This window comes from Aspergillus pseudoviridinutans (assembly GCF_018340605.1).
Source record: "Aspergillus pseudoviridinutans IFM 55266 DNA, scaffold_1, whole genome shotgun sequence".
NCBI classification, from domain to species: Eukaryota; Fungi; Ascomycota; class Eurotiomycetes; order Eurotiales; family Aspergillaceae; genus Aspergillus; species Aspergillus pseudoviridinutans.
Genome location: NW_025091281.1, coordinates 3,515,658 through 3,541,195, shown reverse-complemented (window position 1 = coordinate 3,541,195; position 25,538 = coordinate 3,515,658). Strand labels below are relative to the sequence as shown.

The 25,538-nt window shown below is 48.9% G+C and overlaps 3 protein-coding genes across 3 annotated transcripts; 2 read left to right on the top strand and 1 right to left on the bottom strand.

The window, feature by feature from the left end:
• Window positions 1-177: 177 nt before the first annotated feature.
• Asppvi_001228 (kinetochore-microtubule binding complex subunit SPC105) lies at window positions 178-5,042 on the top strand (the record flags this gene model as incomplete). Its single annotated transcript, XM_043297529.1, has 5 exons — window positions 178-420; window positions 487-835; window positions 893-3,492; window positions 3,544-4,165; window positions 4,228-5,042. The coding sequence occupies 5 exons, from the start codon at window positions 178-180 to the stop codon at window positions 5,040-5,042; spliced, it is 4,629 nt and encodes a 1,542-aa protein (XP_043153464.1).
• Window positions 5,043-5,374: 332 nt separating this feature from the next.
• Asppvi_001227 (transcription factor domain-containing protein) lies at window positions 5,375-8,403 on the bottom strand (the record flags this gene model as incomplete). The annotated part of the gene is made up of 5 exons (XM_043297528.1): window positions 5,375-6,263; window positions 6,326-6,877; window positions 6,942-7,614; window positions 7,675-8,003; window positions 8,081-8,403. The coding sequence occupies 5 exons, from the start codon at window positions 8,401-8,403 to the stop codon at window positions 5,375-5,377; spliced, it is 2,766 nt and encodes a 921-aa protein (XP_043153463.1).
• Window positions 8,404-21,167: 12,764 nt separating this feature from the next.
• Window positions 21,168-23,006, top strand: Asppvi_001226 (uncharacterized protein; the record flags this gene model as incomplete). The annotated part of the gene is made up of 2 exons (XM_043297527.1): window positions 21,168-21,267; window positions 21,334-23,006. The coding sequence occupies 2 exons, from the start codon at window positions 21,168-21,170 to the stop codon at window positions 23,004-23,006; spliced, it is 1,773 nt and encodes a 590-aa protein (XP_043153462.1).
• Window positions 23,007-25,538: the final 2,532 nt, after the last annotated feature.

Below are 25,538 nucleotides of genomic sequence, written 5' to 3'. Positions count from 1 at the left end.
GAGACGCGCTTGTTGATGTATGTCGTAGTTTGTTGACTGGGTCGGATTGATTATGCTACTTTCTGTTTGACGACAATCCCGATTCATATAAACTGGGGGTAGAAATCCATCTTTGATCAGTGATCTTGGAGATCGCCTAGACATTTTCTTGTCTATGTTTCTTCCTCGCCTGCCCTCATGGCGTCCAGAGGTGACTCCGCGGGGTCGGGTCGTCCGCGATCTCGCCGTTCCATTGCCCATGTACCTCGTTCGAGATTGACGTCTGGGATAGATAAAGAGAATGCCACAACAGATATAGGTGCGGTCCAAAATCAAGATGGCTTTGCGAAACGTGCGGGAAAAGATAAAAAGTCCCGCAGTAAGAGCTTAGGACCTGGTGGTTTGGATGCGCTTCAGGATTCAAATGGCAATCGGCGCAAGGTACCTTCCTGGCCGCTCAAATTTGTTTCTTTTGTAAGACATGATATTAACTGAAGTATCATTTAGTCTACCATGGCTTTTCCGCTCAAATCTATTCTCAAACCCACAATTCCTGTCTCTCCAGTTCGAAACATTCCGTCTTTCGAAGAAACGCGCAAACAAACTCCGGCGCGCGGCGCACAACAGGACGGTGTCCAGGGCGATAGTAATGATCAAGGGAGAGAAGACTTATTGGTGGACATTGATACTCCCGCGCAGCCGCCGGTGTCTGGCCCGGATGATACAGCCAATCCCTTCGATAGCTTCAATGCGTCGTCTGCGATCGCCGCCGCGAGGGAACAAGAGGAGAAGGAGAGGAGAGAGCGTGAGCGTCAGACTATACTGGAAAAGAGAGAAGCGCGCCGGAAATCGATGGGTTAGTCAATATCTTTCCTAGGAACCCTACGGTTGGCTAACACTTGTTCGCGCAAAGCGAACCGCCGCGTTTCTTTCGCTCCGGAGGCGACACTACACACGTGGAACGTTGTCGAAATTCCTGATGATTCCACTTCCTCATCTGCTTCTAACTCCACACGGCGTGCTTCGTCCCTCGCTGAGAACCAAGCGCCGACACAAGCATCCAATCAGAGAGAACCCCCGTCCACACCTGACACTGTAGCGGAATCAGACATTGCGTTTTCTCCAGTAGAGTATCCGGACCTGCAAGAGCTCAGGAACCGTTCAACCTCAGCGTACGATGAACCTTCAACGTCGCAAGAACTGTCGTCGAGTCCATTCAGCGGAGGCTCCGCCGACGGCTTGGAGGATACTGGCCTTCAAGAGGTTGCAAGGGAAGATGACGATGACGACGATGATGACAGTTCCTCAGGTTCTGGATTTGATGGGGAGAGTACCGCGATGAGTATGGACGACATGTCTGTTCATTCCGCTGCGAGTGTTCGTTCAGATCGGTCGGGCTCCAGTACCAGTTCCAGCGCCCGCCTGAACGAGGCCTTACGCCAAGCAGCTAAAGAAGCTGGAACGAGAGGCATTGACTACGATGAGGATGGAGAGATGTCGATGGAAATCGCTGACCAAGAAATCACTGGCGCTTTCCAGCCTTGGATCAAAAAGGGCCAAAGGCAAAGTTTTGAATGGGAGGATATCAGCGCTTTGTATGACCAAGAGAATATCAATCCATCGCACGCCTCAATCCAATCGACTGTTCCCGATGGTTCCTCCAATATCGCCGACGAAGACCTCAGCATGGAGGTAACGAATGCAATTGGGCGTATCATCCAGCCAAGTCGTCGCCAGAGCACCGTCCGGCGCAAGTCAACGAGCGAACAGACAGACTATGATGAGCAGACAATGGAATTCACAAATGTCATTGGCGGCATTAAACAATCTACATCTCCCACCAGATCCGCAGGCGACGAAAGTAATGCTAGCGACGAGGAGATGACAATGGAATTTACCTCCGTTGTAGGAGGTGTTCTCAACAAACCATTTCAGGCTCAACGTTCTGAGGAAGCAAATACCGCTGGCTGGAACAATGAGGATGATGGTGGCAGCATGGAAGACGATGCAGACATGGATATGACAGGGGCAGTTGGTGGCATTCTTTCTGCAATCGGGACTCGAGATGGGCAGGATGACGACCAGACGACTGGAATGGAGCTCACAACTGCCATGGGAAGAATTTTGCCAACGGCCATCGAGGCTGTAGACGAAAACCAGGAAAGGGGAGACGCGGATTCAGAGTCGGAGAATGAACAACCGGGAAGTTCTCCCTTCCAGGAGAATGTTCGGCAATCCCCCTCAAAATCTCCGGGTTCTTTCCACTTGGCTGCTGTCGCCTCCGAAAGTGGAAGCCCCAGCTTAGCCAGTGTAAGACCTCGATCAACCAGGCAAAGCCTGAGCCGTCGAAAGTCGAACACGCCATCGGCACACTCACCACACCAATCACCAGTCAAGAATACATTGACTTCACCAAAGGACTCGACACCTCAAGCCAGTCAATCCATGACGCCCAGCAAGACTCCTTTGAGCACGACCAATAACCGAAGTGCATCGCCAAAGAAGCTTTTCCAGCCCGAGACCCACCGTTCTGCTAGCAAGGATAAATCCCCTGGCCGCAAGAGTCTCTTTGGATCTACTGCGGTGACCGGTGAAGCCGTTCCCCTTTTCGTATTGCGTCCTCACGAGAAACGGCGTTCATCCGGTCTGGGAATTGACAAAGAAGGCCTAGGCTCGCCTCGCGTGGCTGCTATGCTCGATGAAAGACGGTCAATCGGACAGGAGGCTCCGCGCTTCGTTCCTCAGGAGCAGCCCAAATCGGGTGTGCGCTTTGAGGATCCTCTGAAACTTCAAGAAGAAGTTGACATGGAGCGTGAAGAAGAGGAGAAGCGGGAGGACGGTCATATCCCCCCGCTGCAGTTGGATCCTACGGCGAACTTGAAGGATATGATTTCGAGCCTCACACCAAAGAAGGACAAGCTCCGCGGCCGCAAGAGCTTACACGTGGGTGCTGCCCGGGGATTATTGGGCAAGCGACCCATAGAGCTAGATCAGGATGACGAGGAGGACGCCGACAATACTCCCAAGCGCTTGAAGGGTCGCAGCACCAGCCCAGTGAAGAGCATTAAACTTCCAGCACCGCCAACAAAAGATGAGACGGTCGGACATTTGAAGCGCTCACCCGCTCGTAAATCTGTTATTGCGCCACTCACTGAAGGTAGCACGACTCCAAGACAGGAGCCGAAAAACAGGTCCTTGTCGCTTACTCCGGCGAAAGACGTATCGGAGTCTTTCAACTCCAGTACAGAGTCGACATCAGCTGAAGAGGGAAACATTGCTCCAGAAGATAGCGAGCCCGAGTTTGAACCTATTCAGCTACAGGATTTCTTGAACATGACTAACATCCATTTTATGGAGCTGACTACGACAAAACGAAGGCATACTACAGCCCCTGGGAGTGCGAGTAAGAGAACAGCTAGGCTCTCTGTCGAGTCCAAGGCCGCCACAGCCAGTTTTGAAGATTGTGTCGCTGCCGGGTTCTGTACTGTGCCCATGCTTGAGTTGTATCAACATGTAAGCTGCCTGCTTTCCCCTCGACCTAGATGTATGCTGACGCCCATTTAGTCCTGCCGCGAGTTGAAATCCTACATCTCTGAAGGCCGACAGGTGATTCGATCCATTGAAGCCGAGACATACGCTGAGAACCCGCCACTCTTCCGAGAATATGCCACTGCTCCGCCGGACATCCGGTTGTTGATGGACAATCAGTTCCGGAATGTGAAGACCCATGCCAGATTAATGAGCAAAGCCACATGGTACGAATGGCGTATGAAGCTTCTTGAAGGTCTGAAAGAAGGCCTCTACCGGCATGTAGATGAGATGAAGACGGATGGCAATCTCTTAACAAAATATGAGACCCTACTCGATGGCATAGTACCTTCTCTCGTCGAGAAACAATCTGCGCTGCAAGAGGAGGCCGCGAACTTGCAGCAACTTGCGGATKAGATGGAGAGTTGTGACCAGGATGAACTACGAAATGCGCGGGAGAAGCTCTCCAGCCTAGAGGATGAGATCGAGTTGAAGAAGAAGCAGCTGCAGGAGCTCCAAGGCCAGGTGCAAGAGAAGACTAACAGTCTTGAGTCGGGAGCGGAACTGAAAGCCGAGTTCTTGGCGCAGATCCAGGAAGCTGAAAGGGTAAAAGAGGAGTGTCATGGCTGGAGCGCCAAGGAAATCAGTGAATTGAAGGGTAAGATTTCTCGCTCCCTTGAAGATTATGTATGCTCGACGATTACTCACAAACCTTGATAGAATCTGTTCGGAAGATTGAGCTTCAGACAGGCTGGTCTATCGTATCAGCCACCTCCTCTGGCTCACCCGCAGGCCCTTTGTTAACCATGTCTTATCGGGAGCACCTTCAACTCGTGTTCCACCCGGCGACCTTTGCTACTGAAAACGCAGCCCAACGGCCGCCCAGCATTGACGAGAAGACAAACCGGCATCTTGAGTTGAAATATCACCCAAGAGACGACGGCAAGTTCACAATTCAAGCGCCGCAGCTATCTCCTATTGCTTTGTTAGTCCTCAAGTCTCTTCAAAAGCACCTCAAAACTCTACAGCCCAAGACATCCACAATTGCTCCGAAGCACCTCTTGCGTTTCATATCAAATGCTTGGAACTCCGTCCTCAGCCTAGAGGAAGAAGCCCGCATGCTTGAATTCTGCGGCGTAACCAAACTCAAGCTATCCGAGGACGAAGACAAGCTGTCGCTTAGAGCCAGGTGCACTCTTCTCGGAACTGATACAGCCGAGGGCAGAAAAACACCCGCGTCCAAATCCACAAAGAAGCACGGGAGCAATGAGAAAAGGCGAATCGACGTTGACTTTGCGGTGAGAACCCGCATCGTCCAGGGCAATGAGTCCGGGGACGTCGGCTCGTTGGATTTCGAGACCGATGTGATCGCCAGCAAGGTGTATGGTTTCGGATCTGGCAATGACCTCGGCATGTCTGAGACGGAGATGCGAACTATCCTCTGCAAGGAAATGGGGGAGAAAACTGCCGGAGTACAACTTGGGAATGGTGTTTGGAGTAAAGCCGTTCGGATGCTTACCGGGACTGTTTTCTAAAGTACCTATTGGATGGACAAGGAGTGGGTATGGGTGTTTACGGCGTTAAATTGGCTGGTTGCGTAATTGAAGGGCCAACGTGATTGTACATAGGTGTTCCGAGTTCTATCGTTTCAGGGTCGGCGTTTGTTGATTGAATGGCCTCCCTGAAGATATCTCATTTGTACATGGAAAGCTTGCTATGATGTTCATATCGGCAAATTTCGAGAGTAGAAAGAAGTATGTATTGCTGATCGCGTCATTCATAAAGATTATATTGAGGATAATATGTCGTCACATGTCGTGTTGCTTGTATACTTTAATGCATTAAGAACGCGCAACCCAGCCCCATATTAAGGGAATGGGTTTGCAAACCCTCCCCCAGGCCAGGCGGTCTGTCCCGGTGCCTGATCGTTAGCAAACTGACTCGGGGTTCCAGAAGAGAATCCCATGTTAAAGGGAGCCGAATGCACATTGCCCGACGGGGCTGTGGTAGTTGTTGCCGTAAAGGACGGCGCCATTCCTTGAAAGAAGCCTTGTAGGTAGGGATCGTCACTGAATTGATTCAAATTGGGGAGTCCCCAGTCCGCTACCGGAATGGTTTGCCAGGAATCGCTTTGAGGGATGTGGTTGGCTACCGGGATTGGGAAGAAAGCGTCAAAGGGATAGGTGGTATTATTGAGTCCTTCGGGGGAAACGGATGATTCAGCTGACGCTGCGGCGCTCTGACAGGTATTTTGGAGTGGAGGATTAGGGCTTAAAGGTTGGAGGTCATCGGACGCCGGAGGGCTGCTGTCGGGCACTACGTAGCCGGAAGAGTTGATGCGGGGAAGACCGGGGAGATGCGGAATATCGATAATCGAGGGCGAGTGGACGGGAGAAGATGAAGGAGATGATTTTGGCGCTTCTGCTGGTTGGTGTCGCCGGCTTTGTTGCTCGTCTGATGCGAGATCGTGGGCTCCTGGTCTGGTCATTGATGCACGAGAATTTGCTTTTTGGCTGAGTTTGGTTGCCTTTTGATCTCGTTCTACGACAGATCTGGCTATTCGTTCAAAGTTTGCGCTCATTTGAGTCATGAACCGGGCGTAGTTGGAGGGCCCGTCACCGGGGAGAAGCGTAGCGAAGAATGTCGAGGCCATGTTGAGCGATTGAATGTCCTCCCTGGCGTTAGGGTACCGCGAGTCTCGCAGGATATTTATGAAAATGGTCATAACGGCCAGAAACACGTAATATAGAAGAGACCTGTGCGAATAGTGAGCATCGTAATGGAGATAAACAGGTGCCCGATGCGATCGTTGTCTTACCATATCCATGCTATATCACCCCATGGGAGATTATTAACGAGCCTCAATGTATCCCGAGCAGCCTCTGAACAAAGAGCAATGGAGGAGGACGACTCCCGAAGGATCAAATTGGCATCGTCAGATGCCGGACCTCCATTTGCGACACGTTGTTGGTAGATAAAGTGAATGACTAGCGGCATCCGATGGATCAAGATCAAAGAGTTGAAGTAGACGAACTGCATGCCAGCGGACGCAAATCCTCGCAGAAAATCTTCGCCTGCCGCTCCCTGTTTCAATTGATCATCAAACGTGTTCGCCGCCCTCCATTCTTCGAGTTCAGCGTGAAGTTCCTTCACGACCTTGATGATTTCAACTGCGGTCTTATTCTGCAAGGCTTTTTCAGAATAAAGCTTCGTGTATATACGACCCTTGATGATGTTAAGTCGACAAAGTTGCTGGAAAAATGGCTTGTTATCGCTTAGCAAGAGATCATTTTCGGCATCAAAAGCAGGGATCTCGACGTCAAAATCGTCGGGATGTTGAGTTGGCGCATTCCCACTTCGTATACACGTACTGCATTATTATCATATCAGCTGCAAACAGTCGTGACAAAGGAAGTTGATAATTTTGATCTTACCTTTGGTCTAGAATAAAGGCGATCCAGAAAACCCTTTTCCTCTGCTCCTGCTCCGCTGGGGCAAGGTGAGGCCGCGGAGTGTCACGATGGAGACCCAGTCGGTGGCACGCTCTGATGGCTGCTGTTATTAAAGGCATTGCTGACTGAGTGCCTGAATTACCGCGAAGGAAAAGCGCCATGCCAAGGAGGGCTTGCACACTTAGCATATCAGTTCGGCGTAGCGTCAGTTCAGCGAAAACAGACATGGCATTCTTATAATAGAACCATGCTCTTTCTTTGTCCTTCTCCGATTTGAGACTATTTGTGTATCTGTATTCATAGGCCAAGGCGAGAATGACATTGATGCTGGACCACCGAGCAGCGTCATCGCAAGTCTGCTGTGTATACTGCCATTCCACCATTTCCATAAAAGAGGCTTCATGGTAGAGCGGGAACAAGCGATTGATTGTTCGAAAATAATCGCGCAACAAGGAAAATACCTCCGCTCGGGGCGGAAGAGGTTTGAAGACCTTCGACGCAAAGACATCGTGGAATACGTCGGGTCGCCAATAGTCCCATGGACTATCGTGCTTTGTGTCTGAGACTAGCAAGCGAAGGAAGTTTACTTCACCGGTCTTGTGCTTGATCCACTCAATCCCTTCTCTAGATAAAATGGACAATGAGGAAGAACGTCCTGAAACGGGTCAGAATCTTAGAGAGTGCGAAAGGCTTAGATACTTGATGAACGACATACCATAGTATAAGGAGTCGGCCTTGTTGTCCCATCGAATTATGGAAACATGCTGGCTATCCCCAGTACCCGAAAGCTTGCTAGATGGCTCAAGTTCTGACTGCTGATTGGCCGATTTTGACATCCGAATATTGTGCTCATTCAAGTTATGCGGCAGCGCACTTGAGAGATCATCGTCACTTTCGGCTTCAAATCCGTCGTCTTCGAGAGACATATCATCATCGCTGCTGGTTTCGGGAGGTGTAAGATTGTCCTCGTCCAGGAGACCAGCGGCTTTGAGCAGCGACTCCATCCTATCCAAGCGCTCTTTCAAAGCCTTTACATACAGACGTCTAGATCTGTCAGCTGTGTACCACTTATCGTAAAGTGGGAGACTGAAAGTCATTGCTTCAGTCTGCTGCACGCTTACCTTTTTCTACGCTCCTGCTTCTCCTTCCCGGAAGTGAGTTCGCATGGAATGCGACGACGCTTACATTGCTTACAAGACGTGTTGGAGGCATCAGGCTCACACTTTGTCTTGCTCTTGTAGCAAGCTTCGCAGACCTGGTGAACAACTTTGATCAATGCTGTTTCTTTACCGGAGCGAGAAATCCGGATGATTCTTACCAGAGAGTTACGTATTCGATTCACATTGTGATGGTCCTTAGATCTTGGTGCTTGATGGATATTTGCATGACCGTCCAGCGGCCCCATAGAAAGACCGCTCTCAGCTGCGACTGAAAAGTTCTGCATGGTTTTGTTAAACCAGGCAGCGTGTTTCTGCTGTCATGAGCAGGATATGTGGACCCGGACCTGCCGGAAGCCTGATTAGGAAGCCGCGAGGTCACAATAGGGGAAGTCTTAAAAGAGAAAGGCTCTTCGTAGACACTGGAAAAGTTCAGCTTTTGGGCGAAGTTTAATCTTATATAAAAGAAAATGCACCGAACCAACTGGTCAGCTGTTTAGTTTGAAGCGGTTGGGACGTGATAACCTGGTGCTCCGCAGTTCTTTGACGGAGCCCACCATGGAGCAGCCCCTGGGTCTCTTTGAATAGTCTACTATCAAAGATGTAGCAATGTTTATCCGAAAGACAAACATCAGACAGTATTAACGTCTCGAGGTAGAAGATCTGGAGGTCAAAATCTGAACGCAAGGTTGGTAATAATGTTCCGTCCTTGGCCGTCGGCGCATCGGGATCACGGGCTCCCGATCATGTGTGGGCCCCGACGCTAGCCTGGGAATCCACCAGCAGCCTTCTACTCCGTACAGTCTACACCTATCTGAGAGCTTCCATAGAGATGACTTCTATGTCACTAGTCCTGATGGATGTATGTCAGGACCAGCAATTGTGACCGCCATCTTGGTCAAAAAGCTTGCCTCTGATGTGTTCATGTCCAAGAAGGCACCGTTGATCGAGCGGTTCCCTGACCAAATTTTGAGGTACGTTTGCAAAAACCACGTAGGACGGGTTCCTCGAATGGAGCAATGGGTTTGTGTTCACATATTGAAAAATACAAAATAAAGTGTACCTTTTCTTGAACATGCTGGGTGGTTTTGAAAACCCTGTGACTCCGGCCAACCACTAGTAATAAGACTGAAGAGATCTGCTGTTACTACCACATCTTGTGCGCAGTAAAGCGAGGATGAAGTGCGGGCTGCTCCCACAGGCTATCAACGTACGGTTTGGTGACAGGAGCGGATGCATCGACGGCACAAGCTGCCATTTTCGATGAGTTCTTTCTTCTTCCTTATGGCGAGCATAAGCAGGGTCCTGACATCACTCCGGAGTTCTCAAACCACCATTTCACATCTTCACGCAGTTTGCGTAATGGTCGCCGTACCGCGAGCCCGACAACCAAGCCTGTCAAGCCATCAGGCTGAGCAGGGTATCCTGACGTATACTCTTGGCAGCCAGTCGGGGCATCGCCTTCCAACAAGGTGACGTGGGCAGACGATAGGTGAAAGTCTTGCGTCCTCATGTTAATTGTGGCTGTGATAGCCGGCTCCGGTGCCTCAGGGGTTGATCCTTGTCCTGGCGATTGACAATGGTGGTCAAAGGGCGATCCCTTGTTCATGAGCGCGGGAGCGAGTGTTTTGCGAGGAGAATCGCGTGCAACGTCGAGACATCAAATCCTCCTCGGCAACTGGCATGTCGAAAGCTTTAGGCCGTAGTCATCAAGAAACGAGAGCCCACCGTCGCGAATAGTGGAACTGTCCCAGTCAGCGGAGATCAACTCATGAGAGGGATGAGACGTACTCACCAAGTTGCTGGTCCCAATGACCGGAAGTGGAAGGCAGGCGAAGCGAGCAGCGAGCACCCTTATGCGACCAAATGCAATTTGAGCACGCGCCGAGATACAGGACTTTGCTTTTGTAAGCGGGAGCAACTACGCATCTTTGGCGATGACTCGGCTTTTCCGCGGATGACGCGCAGGGTTCGGGGTCGACCAGCCCACACGCTTGGACAAGGAGGGCAGTGGCCTTGCACATTGAGCTGCTTTTCCTTGGGTTAGCCAGTTGTATCTGTAGCCCAGTCGACCTCCCTCACATGGTTCATAAGCTTGACGACGCTTATATCGATCTCGGTTAGCTTGCCATGAAAGGCAACTGGAATCATTAACCACCATTAAGAAGGAAAAGGAGGAATACACATACTTTTCTTTGCGTCGAGAACAACGCCATCTCAGCGTGCCAACACGGCCGGTAGGAATGACCTTAACCAGGCCTGTAATCTTCTTCGCATCGAGGATACTCTCAATCTAGTATCTTTCTGAGTCGTTGTTTGGGCCAAAGCTTTCAGCCAAAGTGCGAAGGCAGTGCTGCATCGACGAAAAGCAACCAGATCGATGCTGGAAACGAGACATGGTAACGAAGTGAATTGCGCCCCACTTGAAGCAGTACTTTGGAATGGCCTGTAGGGGCATTGCTTGTTTTTCCAACGATGAGGGCTAGGCATCCGCTATACTCGCTTCGTTCGGTTTGATCCCCAGCCGACGGAGGTCTATCGGCTGGGGTGACTACTTTTCCTCTGCGTCAATGATCCACCGCAGTTCGTCATCGATGTCATTATCTCCATAGTGGGAACTCCTTCAAACACTCAGCAGGCGCTAGCCTGTTGTCTAAGGCTTTGCAAGATGCCGTCTGAGTCGCATCGTTGACCCTATTATAAAATTTTATTAAAGGTCGAACTATTTGTGTATTAGTGAAAGGCATGTCATACCTTACGACCTTCTTTCGATGCGTTTTTCGTCTACTAGTGATTGACAGAGCAATGAACCATCATCCCAATCAATGTCTTCGTAGATAAGTTCGGTAAACCGTTTGATTTTCGGAATCTGGTAAACAATCTCATTAAAATCTATTGAAAAGAACGGGGTGACGCTTCCAAAGAAGCACCAGATCGGGATTCCTCTAGTCCCATAGTCGCATCAGATCTGGACTCTTCTATCAGCACCGGACACCCGCATTCTGACAACCTGCACAGCCTTGAATGGGAGATAACAAGGTCGTATAACGACGAAGGAGGGATATGGCTATATGGCTGGGAGGATGATTTGGAAGGGAGGATTCTCTGGGGGCATATAGCGACTTAAAAGCTCATAAATGCGGTGGGGCAGCCCAGTGAATGAGCAGATAAAGATACCCGATCAGGATCAGTGAATGACTTTCAAAGAGAGTCTGTATGGAAACCCCAGCTGCACACGCAAGATTCTACTGCTTTTGCAAGTGAATTTTAACACACTTGCCTTGAATTCATTCAGAAAGCCAGTATGGCGTTGTCACTAGATATTATGATATCCCTAATCTGGTAAAACCCTTGAGTTCTGTGAAATCTATACACACATATGCGGCCAGCGACACTTAGGGCTAGTGGTGCGTCGAAGTCAGACAGGCGTCAGTAAAATCTACGACCCTACAGTCGATCCAGAGTTTGGGTAGAAGCAGAGACATTCTAAGCAATCTGCCTGCTAGTCTATCGACGATGGATTTACCAGTGTCTATTCGCAATTCTTCTCTTTCTCGTCTCCTTGTATAGAGCTACCTCAGTCAGGGTTATACAGCGCTGCACAGATATGGTCCAAGTGCTCGACCGTCTTCACCGTTCAAACTGGCGTAAACAGTCCGTGATTCAATATCTACAATACCTAGAATCATCTTCAAAGATCCAAAGCGTGCCATTGTTTGACTTGGGCCGCCTGCGTGAAGGACGGCGCAAAGACCTCTCGCAGCGGTATCATGAGTTGCGGTCAGCAGAGAGACTGAAGGGGAAATATCGACTGCATGGCGCGGCGAAATGATCATGTATTCATGACAGATCCCAACATGACAATAAATCTTGACAGGTGCATGCCTCTGTGGAACAAAGGATGATTAGAGGTATCAATGGGAAACCTCTATGTCGAAGGCTGTTGTTCTAGACCGATCGAAAGCACGAATGGGTCTGATGAGTCAGTCCGGGGGTTATCGAGAAGTATAATGGAGGCGCCAATGTCCAGCACAGTGATCGGATAGAAACATTGACTGACAGCAAATCATGGAAACGACAGATGCCTTCCGAAGCGACCGCTTACAAGCATCATCCAAGTAACTTGTAATATTGGACGCCTATCTCGGGCGCGAAGATTGAGACACGATAGCAAAAGAAAGGGTCATATCGCCAGACATCATACCCGAAGGAAATTTCAGATGTTCAGATGACCAGGCGCTTGGATTTATTATGCTTGTCCATGTACCCCTGTATCATGGAGGAAAAAGCAATATCCCAGCCGGTGCCGAATATAGTAACAATAGACAGTTCTGTACGAGTGTCCGGCCGATCGCCAGACGCAAACCTTCCGTTCTAGACTCGAATCGGTCGACACCGTATTATCTCCTTGTCAGTTGTACTTGTTGGGTCGAAAAGGAGGCACGATGATAGCATCATGGGCAACAGACCGCTTTGCTGACCTGGGGTAAATGCATGTCGTGGTGTCACGATGCATCACATCCGCCTAGGCCCCAGCCCCATGGTTTCTCCATCTCAGTCTGATCTCTTGGTTTTTTCTCATCTTCGCTCATATCTGCCTGAACGATAAACGAAAATGAAGTGCTCTGTAGGCGCAGTGACATCCCACAATCGTGTGGTGGTGGTGGTAGTTTCGACCATACCCTGTCACATGGGCATGGGCTCATTGACGTGGCTTGAATCCGTTCGCGGCAGGCTGAGTACCATGATCCCGACCCGCGGGAACGCAATTAAACACTTTACCATATGCTCTCTGCTTGTGACGATGATAAATATGATTATGATTATGATTATGACCACAGTATCTGATTCAAGGGACTGAGCCTCGGGACGATACGTTGTACGTGTGGCGTTGACAGTGCAGTTGACAGTGCAGGGCATCCATCAAATGTCGCTATGGCTGGCATCCCAAAACCCGAGGAATCTATACCGCTACTTTGTGTACAGCGCTGCAGTGGTTCCGCTGATTGCGCCCATCACACGACTGCGGTGAGGGGATCTGATTCTGACAGGCAACGATGCCGGATGATGCTCTTGTGGCGGCTAACTGGCAATGATCGAAGCTGATACCGATACTCTGCACCCTGGAGAAGCTTGAAGAATGTTTGTCTGTCGGGCCCTGTGTTTATCTCGGTTGGATTGTCAATCACACTGTGACCTGTTCTCCCAGACCAGAAGTACGTGCATTGATGAGTTTGTCTCCTTTACTTTCCCCCACGGAGTACTCCGAAAGTAGATAGATGTCCATTATTGAAGGGAAGATCTGGCACCGGAAGTGTCAAATGTGGCATCCGAAAGAAAGTCCTCTGATCAATTATGTAAAAGGATTACATTGACGGTATTTGAATGTATGCATATTCAGCCGCTACTTCATAGCAGATATTCCTGAGTACATTGATAGGTGGAAAAACAAGTACACCGGATCTTCGTCAACAACAGAAGCAATCCAGTACAAATGATTGGTCTCTGGAGTATCGTACTTATGAAGGAATCTTCGAGATACAAGCGGCTGTATCTAGATATGAATCTGACTCAGTCTTTAGCCTATCATTTACCCATCGATATTCACCTGGAGCAACATGTAAGAGAGTCGAGTCGACATATACCTCTTACAATACTCACAAATAGCCATAGAGCATAAACAATAACAAATTCTGAAACACAACTCTCACCACGTGAAGCGACCGATTTGTCCAGGAACACGAATCACATTCCTCCCGCTAAACGATATCGAAGTCAGATGGCCTGGTAGCTTCTCCATGATTTGTTCACTAGTCTGCCGCTATCGTGGTATGGAAAAGAAATCCCACGGCTGATATTCTCCTGGTGCCTGATTAGGCTATTGAGCGTTTACTTTTTTTCTTCATAGTAGTCACCAAGGATTCTTTGCTGCATGCTTCATCCAGAGACAGAGTGGCTTGCAAAGGCGTTTGGCGTTTCGCGCATGATAGACAATACGAAAACTTCTGACTGCGTCTTGAATCAAATGACCCGTTTCCAGAGTCAGGGGGTTATTGAGACACAGCGTTCTCTACGTCGTAGGGCTATGACTGCCGCGAGGCCAAATATGTAGCACGGAGCACGATACTATCCACATACATAGTGATGGAGGTATCGAATGCGGTGGGTATGATTGTCAGTAAGAATCGGGCAGGAACAAGTACAGTACGTTTCAATACCGAAGGGAAAAAGAGACAAAAGTACGATTCTTTACTTCAGAGACTGTCGAGCAAAGCGGTATGTAGAGGCGTCGAACGATCGACACGGTCGAGGGTTCTTTTTGATCCACAGGGAGAAACGGTCAACATACCTGTGTTCCCAGGTACCTGGACAGCCATGTGAGATAACCCTGGCCTACAGTGCTAGAGGATGCCTTGGTAGGGTTGAGATAATTGATGCTGGGTGAGATGGGCATGTCTTCCAGTGCTCAATTGCATTCAATGCATGCAGACGTCGTAAGCTTCTGGCCCGAGGTTTGGTTAATTCATTCAAGGGATCGGATCAAGATGCGGAAGCGCTGCGATCTCCATCTATGCGTCGTGGAGCAAAGGAAGCTTAAGACTTCCTCAATCAAGCTAGGGGTTTCAATCCAGTCATTATTGATTTCGATCCGTACACTGTGCTCAGGCTTGCTCATGGGATATCGCCCGTTGATGGCGACTGAGGGACGGCAGGCATTCAAGGGATAGATCATGGGCAAATGCACGTGAGCTCGCCTCAAACACAGACAGGGACATCGGCCCTAATAACATTCATGCGCTTGATTCAATAGCTGACTCTGCCTTGGGACACTGTGGCTAGACTGTCAATGTATAGCCATCAGATAGGTACGACTGAGTGACAATGAAGGTTTCGGAATTCCTTCCAATTTCTAGGAAGAGAGATCCGGAGCCGTTTACTGAGTGATTGAGTGAGAACAGGCGAAGCGACCCTTGCATAGAATATAACTCCCTGGAGGCGGTTGAAGCTGCAAGATCCGCATAGACCTTTTCTGGGGTCCGCTAGTCGAATTCTCGAACATAACGGACGGATTCCTAACGGCACCGGATCAGCTTCCGTGTCGTGATCACGGAGTAAAGGACACGGTCTTTGCTTTCATTCATGGTTGCTTGCTGGGTTGATCATGACTTTGGACTCCGGGGATTGCGGCCTGGGAAATATGTGGAATGTGACCGCTCAGAAACATAGAAACAAAGGAAGGTCGAAAACCGATGGAACGGGACAGCTTCCATTTCAACTAAATTTCGGCTGTACGTTCTTCGATTCCTGAAGACTAGAATGCAGGGTAGGTGAATCATTTATTGAACACCTGACTTGTGAGCAGGGTATTTGCTTTGAGCTTGCTAGCGATCAAAGCATGCAGACACAAAAGACACGATATCCCTTGCTAAATCGATAGTGGATTCTAGGCCATTGGCTTTGAGCCTTTTGACGATCCCCGGATAATATTGATATCTGTGCGCAACCCAAGCTTTGCCCTTGTGCATAATCAAGAAATGAGAACGTAGGGATTTGAGACCTCTTTCCAAAGAATCCCGAAATCTGATGATGTCCTTTGCATAGGGCTGGATATATCCGCTCTTGGAATCAGCCACGGAATGTATGCACTATAGAGTAGACTTGGCGCATACGTACCACATTCAGTTTTCAAGGCTAGKGGCGCCATCATTATCAGAACTCAGATAACATTATTGTTCCCACCGTGTCTTATGAGAGCGAAGCAGATACGGAACGTAATCCCATGGTGGTCTTGAAGATACCGGTTGGCTCAGTCCTTTGTTCGGAACGTTTGGACAACACGCATGGCCAAGTTCAAGCCACTTACACACACCTACATAGCTGGCCCTTTCAGATCGAGCTATTGCAGATCGTCTCCCGCGAACCAATTCTTTGACCGGTGCCGCAGCATTTGATAGCAAATCGAGTTTGCGGACGCGAAGTGCTCGCGAGGGCTTGCTGGCGCCTCTTCGCTCGAACGGCTTCTGTAAGGAGGAGGTCTTGTGGAACTTGATACTCAGTATCTCTGCATGTGTTGCAGGCCCCTCAGGCTTATGTGAGCTGGCTGGGTTATTGTACAGCGCAATTGAGCCCTCATGGGGCTAAAGGACGATTGACTAGGAAGCATAATGAAGCATCACGGCATCCTATGCTGTGCTACTAGTGATACCCTAACTGACTCAATGCCTAGGATCCCTGGGACTTGTGACATTCTTCTGAGAGTACAGCTATGAGTAGGTACTCTCAGCTCTAAAACAACAGGCCAGTACTCAGAAGTTCGAACATAATACGAGTTTTACTTGCTAAGGGGGCCGTTAACTGTTACAATGCTGCCATGCCAGATGATACTCCAAAGCCCCTTCTAAACAAACCAATACAAGATAGGTAGGAGACCATCCCGTAACTTTGGTGACAATACTACATGCCTCTCGACCCCCTTTTCAGGTTCCTTAGGACCAATTCAGATTGACCATGAATCTAGACGATGGAAACACGGAGCGCCTTCAAGACTTTAGCTCTGCTTTCCCCATGGGCAACGGAAAATTACAAAGTCAAAACCTAGGCACGGAAAGGAAAAAGTAAGGTAAATGCCGCGGGTCGACCTAGCATCATGTGACAAGGAGATGTTCTTGTGACCTCTATGTTTCGCCACTGAGATTGACACCGGTTGAACTTCTTGCCCCCACGTCTAAAAGAACTCAGCAGCATCACTGCAGTGCTCCATAATCGATGCTGAAAGACAGTATTCAGCTTCTTTGTTCTAACCTGTTGTGGTTGGATTGAGATTTTTCTCCTGCCGAGGTGAATTTTTCTGTGGCGCCTCAAGTGCCTCACTTTTCATTTCACTGTGGATGCTTCACGCCAAGACGCGTGGTTGGTTGGTACGGGTTCGGAGGCTTCCGTCGCTGTGCAGAGTCGAAGTGAATAGCTCAATTATGAGTCCTTCCCATTCCGAATAATAGCTCCGGTTCTTATCATCCTTCATACCGCGGTACTTATTTCCATCGTCTTGATGGCGGATGGTAGGGTCTGGTGCTGAATCACGGAGGACCTAGTCTGGCTGCCGAGGAGTCAACTTGTGTACTCCGTATCTCGCTTATTATTGGAGAGTTGCTCACCAAAAGATTTATGTTGTTTTCCAACGAGTAGTTCCAACGAGTATTGAGATCTCCGAGATCATGAGGTAAGAGACACTTTATCGACTCATTATTACTCCGTACCGTCAGTCCATTCGGGGCCAAATCTGACTCTTTTTGCTTGATGGGGAAAATGCGGAGGATCTATATGGGGAAACATCCGATGGAACCCCCAGTTCCCAAACCTAATACTCAATTCTCTACGTTAAGATTTGGATCCAAACGATAATCTAGTAGTTCCAAAGCTTCCACAACATACTCTACCTGCTGATATCATAGTCACCTTCCTAGTTCCTGTCTATCTTCTTCCCGAGTGGTCTGAAGGCTTGCAGCACGCCTGACATGATGAGAGACAGCTAGCTACGTGGCTCCGCTCCATTGCCACAGTGGAACAATCTGTATGCGCGAAATATGGGCAGCTGGACAGAACCCGGTTATCGTGGAGACGATTGAAGGCCTCTAGGGGCCGTGAATGCAAGTCATCTTCATACATGTGGATGTTGTTCTCAACAGAGTCTTCAGACTAGTTTTGGCGCCGCGATGTCATGCTTTGACTTTAGTATTTGTCCTGCGTGAATCAGCCTGTCATCTTACTATGAATGTTGGACATTATGGCTCGCTTCTACGCTTGCGGATCAGTCATTAGGACTCGTCTCATGGACAAGTTCCGAATTATTACTCTGCCCTTTTTAGAGAAACTATTGGAACTTCCAACATGTTCATGGCGACTCTATCAGCAAATAGCAGGTAGGTTCTACTGTTGGGAATGCACACTGCTACGCAATGAGTCGACAACAGTGTGAAACTTAGCTCAATTTCGGGCCGAGCCTACCACTCTCCGTTCAGAGATGGACTTTTTCCTCTCTTCATTTCGCGCCTGCTCAGGAGACGAGAGCTTTGAAGCCGGTGAGCGGCTACCATGGCGTTGCAAAACATCATGTGGCTGACGCTATCTCCATACAAGAGGAAAGATCGGAGAGAGGCGAAAATGTACTAAGTCGTACAACTCATCCATCAGGTGCTCTTAGGACCTAGGCTGAGTTGTAGGACATCACATGATCGTCAAAACGTGCGCCTGTACTCCCTAGTGCTAGGTACTACCCCGACGACGGTAATTCTAGGCGGTTGACATGATCCCTGTATTCGGGATATCTTTCTGGGGAAAATTGCCGCTGGTATTATCAAGCGTTTTGTGCTTGGCCGCTTTGAGCCACGGAACGGACTACCTAGGCAAGCTAGCCAATATCAATCAAGAGCGGCCAGGAGCCTCGATAGCATGATCTACTTCCAGATATAGGTGTCAGTGGCCGCTGACGAACATGGTACCTTGTGACTCCTGCTGTCTCTAAACGAGCTGCTATGGAACTTCTTCGAATCTTTTGATCTCAGGACGACAGATGCGTGGGTGTGGGGACCAAATCTTAGTATCTTCAGCCGTGAGCCATTTGGGGATATGGCTTTACTATGCTGTGGGGGGGAAATCATTGGTACAGGATACCAATACTGCAATTAATGCTCTGGCCAGCTCTTCAAGATATCAATGGTTTAAAGAAGACAGATGAACCTTCTGTGAGCATCGGCTATATGCCCCCTAGAACATAGGATACGGAGAGATTATTGGCCCTAGCCACGTTAAATCTCTAAATATTTGATTGCTTTCAAACATAAGACGCCTCAAATAATCTATAAGAACCGGGAAGGAGGATCAGCCAGATCGGAACCCTTCCAGACTTCCCCGGTATGCAGCTACGCTTGGAAGAACGTAGATAAAACTTACATACCACCGGCTAATAGCAGTAAGGAGGACGATCAAACACCAATCCATTTCAGCCGGGATCATTAACCTGAGCCGTCAACAGGTCATCTGGACGGAAAATATCCACCAAATATCCGGGGAAAAATATGGAGAAAAGAAGGAGTCAATGGGCTAGAGCCTAGATACCGCCAAACGTGCCAAGGATTAATGGACAGCCCGAATAAAACAAACAAAGCACCTTCCTGGAAAATGTGATCTTCAGGTAGAAACGAAAGGCGCAAATTCCGTGGCAAAAATAGTTTACTTGAACATCATGCACAAGGGACAGTCAGCAGGACTGATAGACGGCCCCCTGAGGAAGGGATGTGGCGTGTCAACTATCAGCCATGGTGATCAACGAGCTGCTCTGACAATAGCGAAAGCCTCGCTTCGATACAGAAAAAGTTGATAGATATGTAGGCAGCCCTGGGCTAGAACGAGGTTTGTTTTCCGTTTAGAATATGTGGAGAGATAGATATATTGCAAAAATTGGCAGTACCTAACCAGTTGGTTTGGTTGGACCAGCGCCTATCGATATGGACCCATTCTTGAGTCAAGTGACTGCTCCTGGAAGACAGCCTGTCCTTACTCAGCAGCGGAGCAGGTCACAGGACAAGAAGATCTTTTTGTTCGACTGTCTATGAGGAAGCTGAGGTACCTTGCCCTGCCACCGTCTTATTTTCCTCCTGGTACCGTGATACTTGGGGCATCACCCTTGATATTTTTAGCATTTCTCTGTCATGATTCATAGCAACTATCAGACTACCACTAATTATCATGATAACTATGTCTTAATCATTGAGTACAGACCAATGCTCATAGAAACAGAAAAAGAAGATAAGGACCGCGAAGGATCTGGTCATGTGTCAATGTGAGCCCATCTGAATGCAGAGAAGCTATGTTCACCGGGGTCAATCCCGTTAAACTAATCTGTAGGAATAATGTACCGAAGGTGCTACCTTGTGTATTGTGGCTTTACCTACTCCGTACTTAGCTCCGTCACAAGATGAAAAAGCTCCATGAACTTAGTACGTAAGAATTCTTGCGCCATGAAGTTTTGTACTTTCTTCTTGGGGGTGGAACTCCGGAAACAGACCGGTAAAATTACCTCTGGTAATGACATTGTATGAAATACCAGGTGACCCACGGGAATACTCCGGAAGTGATACACAGCAATAGGGCGAAATTGAAATAAGTCAAATCGAATTATTAAATAATAATTAGCCCAAAAAATTATTAAAAGTAAAAAATAACTTATTATTGTACTGTACTTACCGCCCCATCCCATCACCCGTCACCGTAGTTCAACCTGTCCCTCGGTACCCTCGCGAACCTTTCTATGTGTGGCCATCCTCGATTTTCCTTTTTCCCTCTCTTCTTCCCCTTGTACCGTTACCATCTCGTACATACTGCACACGCTCTTCCGACCCTCCCCCATAAACGAACTATTGTCCGTTTTCTCTCCTTCCGCTCCTCCCTCCTCCACCTTTTACTCCCCCGTATTCCAGTGCAATTCTTTTCACCCTCTTTCCTCCCTCTTCTCCAGGCTACCTCAGACCTGTCGTCTTCTACAACCTAGCTCAGCTCGACCGTATCTCACGCTGACATCGCCGTTTCTGTACTCAACCAACTAATCGACCGCTTGAATCCTTCTCCGCACAAAGTTCACCCGGCGAGTTTTAGAACACACAAGGGTACCTAAGAGGCAAAGGAATTACGTTCGTTTGGCGGCTTGTTATCACTGCGACTACCATACGTGCGTCTGAATTGCGTCTTACAAACTATCTCTCGCTCCAAACAAGTCGATTGAAGAATCGTGAGGAGCTGTGTCGCTGCATACGCACTTGACGACAGCTAGGGTGCCATAAACGGTTCAATCCATTTTCTGCAGGACAATCTGCAGAACCATTCACGAGGTCAAGCTTTTTGCGACATATTGCGATCAGGGGAAATACTTCCTTCGAGTTTCTCGCGCCGTGCGACCACGATCGGGGGAGACGGCGACCCCGAAAAGACCAACAGGGAGCTATCTTGTCAAGGAAAAAAAAAGGTGCCATAATTTCGAAATTGTGGCGTCGCTATCATGCCTTCGCGTTTATCAACTCCTGTCCTAACTGTGGACGCGGCAAAAATACACAACGTTGACACGGCTAATGCGCAGAGTCTTCATGGCATGTGGATGGGTACGTTCTAGAACATTGGTGCGAGCATAAGGCGATTGGTGACTGACATATGTGTTCTTATTATAGTATTTTCAAAATGTGCCGATTATATGGAAGAAGGTCGTCGGTTGGAGAATCTGAGTTGGAGACTCTGGACACGTGAAACTTTCTGTGTGGAGCCGGACAAGTCCAGTGATACGTCCGTATTGCCACTCCTTCGCTCAGAAGCCGGTGACCTTCCCGAACTTTCTGCCAGCGTTGAGTCTGCTGCTTCAGAACAAGCCGAGAGAATTGAGAGCCATATCAAGCGTGCTAGATGTGATCTCAAGCCGGCCGTTGTCCGCGAAGACTCGTTCTCGTATCTAGGCCGTGGAAAAGAAAAGCACATCACGTCACTTGGCTTAGAGCGCATGGTGCTCAACATTAAAGAGAAGAAAAATCTCGAGCCTCTCGACCCTCCAATGACTACAGTCGCCCCTCCGGTGGTCGACCTCACCCCGCGACCGTCGACACCCTCCCCAACACCACCTTCAGAATCCACAGCCAAACGCACTCCGTCTTTCCCGTCTTTCAACCAACAGGCTCTTCATTCCACGGAATCATGTTCGACGACCGCGCCTGAGGGTAACGATAGCGACGCCGCGAACGTCAATGCTTCTGACACCAGCGTTTCGTCCTCCGGTGTGCTTCCATCTAGACCCTGCTTAATGAAGTCCCCTAGTGTCGTGCGTGGATTCTCTCCTTCGCTCATTTCCTCATCGTACCGGTCGCAGCCAAGATTAGCGGCCGATCCTGGGCCCGCGCAGCAGCCAGCGCAATTGAAACCCACGCCTTTCAAGAAGAAGGGTGGCATGTTCACACTTGGTGGTTCTTCAGGGGATGATGATGAAAGCTCGTTCGAGGACCGGATATCGATACAAAAGCCACACCGCAGTTCACTTTCTAACGAGCTTAGCAAGTCGGCAACCACAAACCCGAGCCCGTCGAAGAAAGTGACTTCGTTCCAAGAACAAGTTGGAATCATCAAACCCATCAGCGAGAGGTCTTACGACAATGATGAGGATGCAATTGAGACCGAGGATGAAGTTTCAGAGAGTGCTATTGAGGACGACGAGGATTCGGATTGGGAAGACTCTGTGACGGAGAGTGGAAGGTCCAGCGTGGAGGAAAGGGAGCTCTTCCAGCGGGTTGACTCCAAGCCTAACCTGGTCTCGCGTCGTTCCCTTCTTACAATGATGATGCATCAGCCTACCAAAATGCAGGGGCCAACATCACGCTCCAGCCCCGCCCTCCAGCGCTCGCGATTAACATCACCTAATGGACCATCCATCCCTGCTTCGCCACCTGAAGATGAGGAGGAGAGCTTGACAATGCGTGGTCCCGATGTTCCCCGGTCGAAGCCGATCATTGTGAAGCCGTCGCCACAGTCGGTCGCACACTCTCCACGAACTACACGAAGAAACATGCTTGCCACAGAATTGACCGAGTCGTTGAGACGTCACCTGCTCTGGGAGCGCCAGCAGAAGAGTGCGACTGCAAACGCTTTCCTGAAGCGACGACACACAACCCATGATATGGCGAACCTACAAGAGTATCCCGAGCCCAAGGGGGCACCAAACGGACAAGCATCCCAACGGAATGCTGGCGTCGCGAATGGCGCCTCCGCAAATGCTGCCCCTGACAAGGATGTCGCGAAGAATGGCTCATTTAATCATTATACCGACTTCGGGCCGTGGGAATACCATGTAAAGGGATGGTAGAAGCACCCCCTCCAACTACCATCTTCACCTTCCGACTTCCAATTTTTTTCCTTTCCCTCGATTCCGCTTTTTCCAGTCATTGACACGTATCTGTCTATTCGATGGGTCATGGGTTTTTGACGAGTGATACCCCTCTTCGCCGCACTCTTTCTACACGTTTTTCTACCATACATGTACAGACCGCCGTCTGAGCATGCTGTGACGCACGATCACGACTGCATTGCATATTGGCGCACTTAAGGGTATTCATATGGTTGTTATTTTGCGACCTAGGCCTTTTGTTTTCTTTCCGGGGTCTTCTTTCCATTTCCGTCTTGCAATCGATACGAGGCATCGTGTGGCTGTCTGATCATGTTTTATTAAATGAGCCATACGGAGGATACAAACTTCTTAACCATTAATCCTGTACAGATGATATCGTCTGAAACCAGGCGTTTGTTCTCTTTACGACATTTCTCCCTTTTTATGAATGGAGTTTCCTGCCAAAAAAGAAAAGCCATGGATGTCATTATCACAAATAGCGACGGCCTCGTCTCGAGGCTTCCACAAACATATTCTGACTCTCATCGTCATCTGTTGATTTGCGAGGTTTCTGATACCAAATACCATATTTTGACCATTGATATATGTCGAGAAATGTATGTCTACTGGATTGTGCTTCTGGCCTGGTCGTCCAGTACGACGTCGTGTATTCCTACATTGAAAGCATATTTGAGACATTGTCACCGCAATAAAGCCTTATCACTGCACTGCATAATGAGCAATTGTATTATTGTATAATCGAAGCTTGCGGCCAGATGGTGGTGCACAGACGTTACGTGTCAGCAACAACTAACAAGTCATTTCTTAGCAGGGATGTAATTGATTTTTTAACAATTATCAGCACTAATGCATAGGAATATATTAACCTTTTTAACCCACGGTCGGTTAATGTCTTGATATGCACAACCGACTGCCGGAGTGGCGGACTCCATATGCATGGCCCTGCTCGGGTGGTGATCTAGAATCCTCGCACTGATCGCGTCACATGAAAATCGACTCGCAGCGACTGCCTGGCCAAGGCGCAAGCTAGAGTCCAGAATCTTGATTCTGCACCATCTTTTTTCATTACACTTGGATGATTTTGAGCTTTCCTTATCTCTTTGACAACCGATATACCGGATCTGGATTTGTAGTAGTCATGTATGGGGTTTCGCGGAGCTACCTTTCTAAATTTATCATGGCGTTCTTGCGGATGTACCCACCATCCCCGTCTCCAGCGGCACTCAACAAGTCATAACGATATCGTCGAAGTCATGAAGACAACGAACATCATCGTGTTAGCTCTGACCGAAGCGATTTGATTCCATGGAGCTATCTTACTGAGCGTTGAATAATATTTTACACACGATACGGAGTAAGGATACTCTACTCTGTACCCTGTCCTAATTCCGTATCTAGGGTACTTCGCCGCCATGGGTGATGCCAAAGGAACATCACCTTGACGCCGACGCCGACGCCGAGCCAAGATTCGACATCATGATGATATGATACGCGTCCATGCGCCACCCGCGCGCGAAAGATCTAGATTCTGAATCTACTAACTGGTGGTCAGCACCATAACTGGTACTTTCCTTTTGTATTTTGGTCTCGGGTTGAATTTTTGGAAGTTTTTCCGGTGATAAACTTTGCAGATGACTGTACACTTAGTTGTATTTGTCAACTGTCCCAGTGGTGTGATAAGGTGTTTATGTTTTCGTTCCATGTTTAGTATTCGGTATTCCTGTTGGTCTTCAAGGCGTTGACTAGAGGTAGGTGCGAAACCTAATGTATCCTCCTCCCTCCATGGGACTGGCTTGTGTCTGGGCTAGGCTGCGTGTCTATAATACTGCCATGCTGCAGGGTATGTGGAAGAGCTACAAGTACCTTGACAGACTGGCGTAGGTACCTATAAGTTGATGCATTCGACAAGCATCTTGTCCAAGTTTGACCGAGGTTGGTCAGCTCTTTCTGCAAAGGTATAGATACACGGTCGTCGATCTGATCATCTGAAGGATTGAGACAGGGCGTGACTAGATATAATTCACATTGATATCATTTTCCTTAATTAAGTTTTGGCTAGACTGTTGTGGTCGAGAATTAATAGGCACTGTTGGATATCATCACACGCCAAAATGACATCATAGTGATCGAACCCATCTTCCAATTCGAGGCTGCAAGGCTACAAGGCTACAAGGCTGCAAGGCAGGCAAATAACAATCCTGCTAAGTTCAATACACAACGGTAGGGGCAATTCCATCCCACACTAACTGTTTTGGTTCTGTTAAAAGGGAAACTCACTCCGCGTACGGAATGGTGGGCCACTCAGGCCTCAGCTCCTAATCTTCCCGATCTCCTCGTGGGGTGTCCCATCGTAGAGGCTGAGACTGAGAGAATTTGCTGGCTGACATCCGCCAGGACCCGAAGACGCGGAGCCTGCAACGCGACGTCTGTGGCTGGTGCCTTGGACGCGTGTGGATCTAACATCTTGCTGATCCTGAGGTCTTGTCAGGC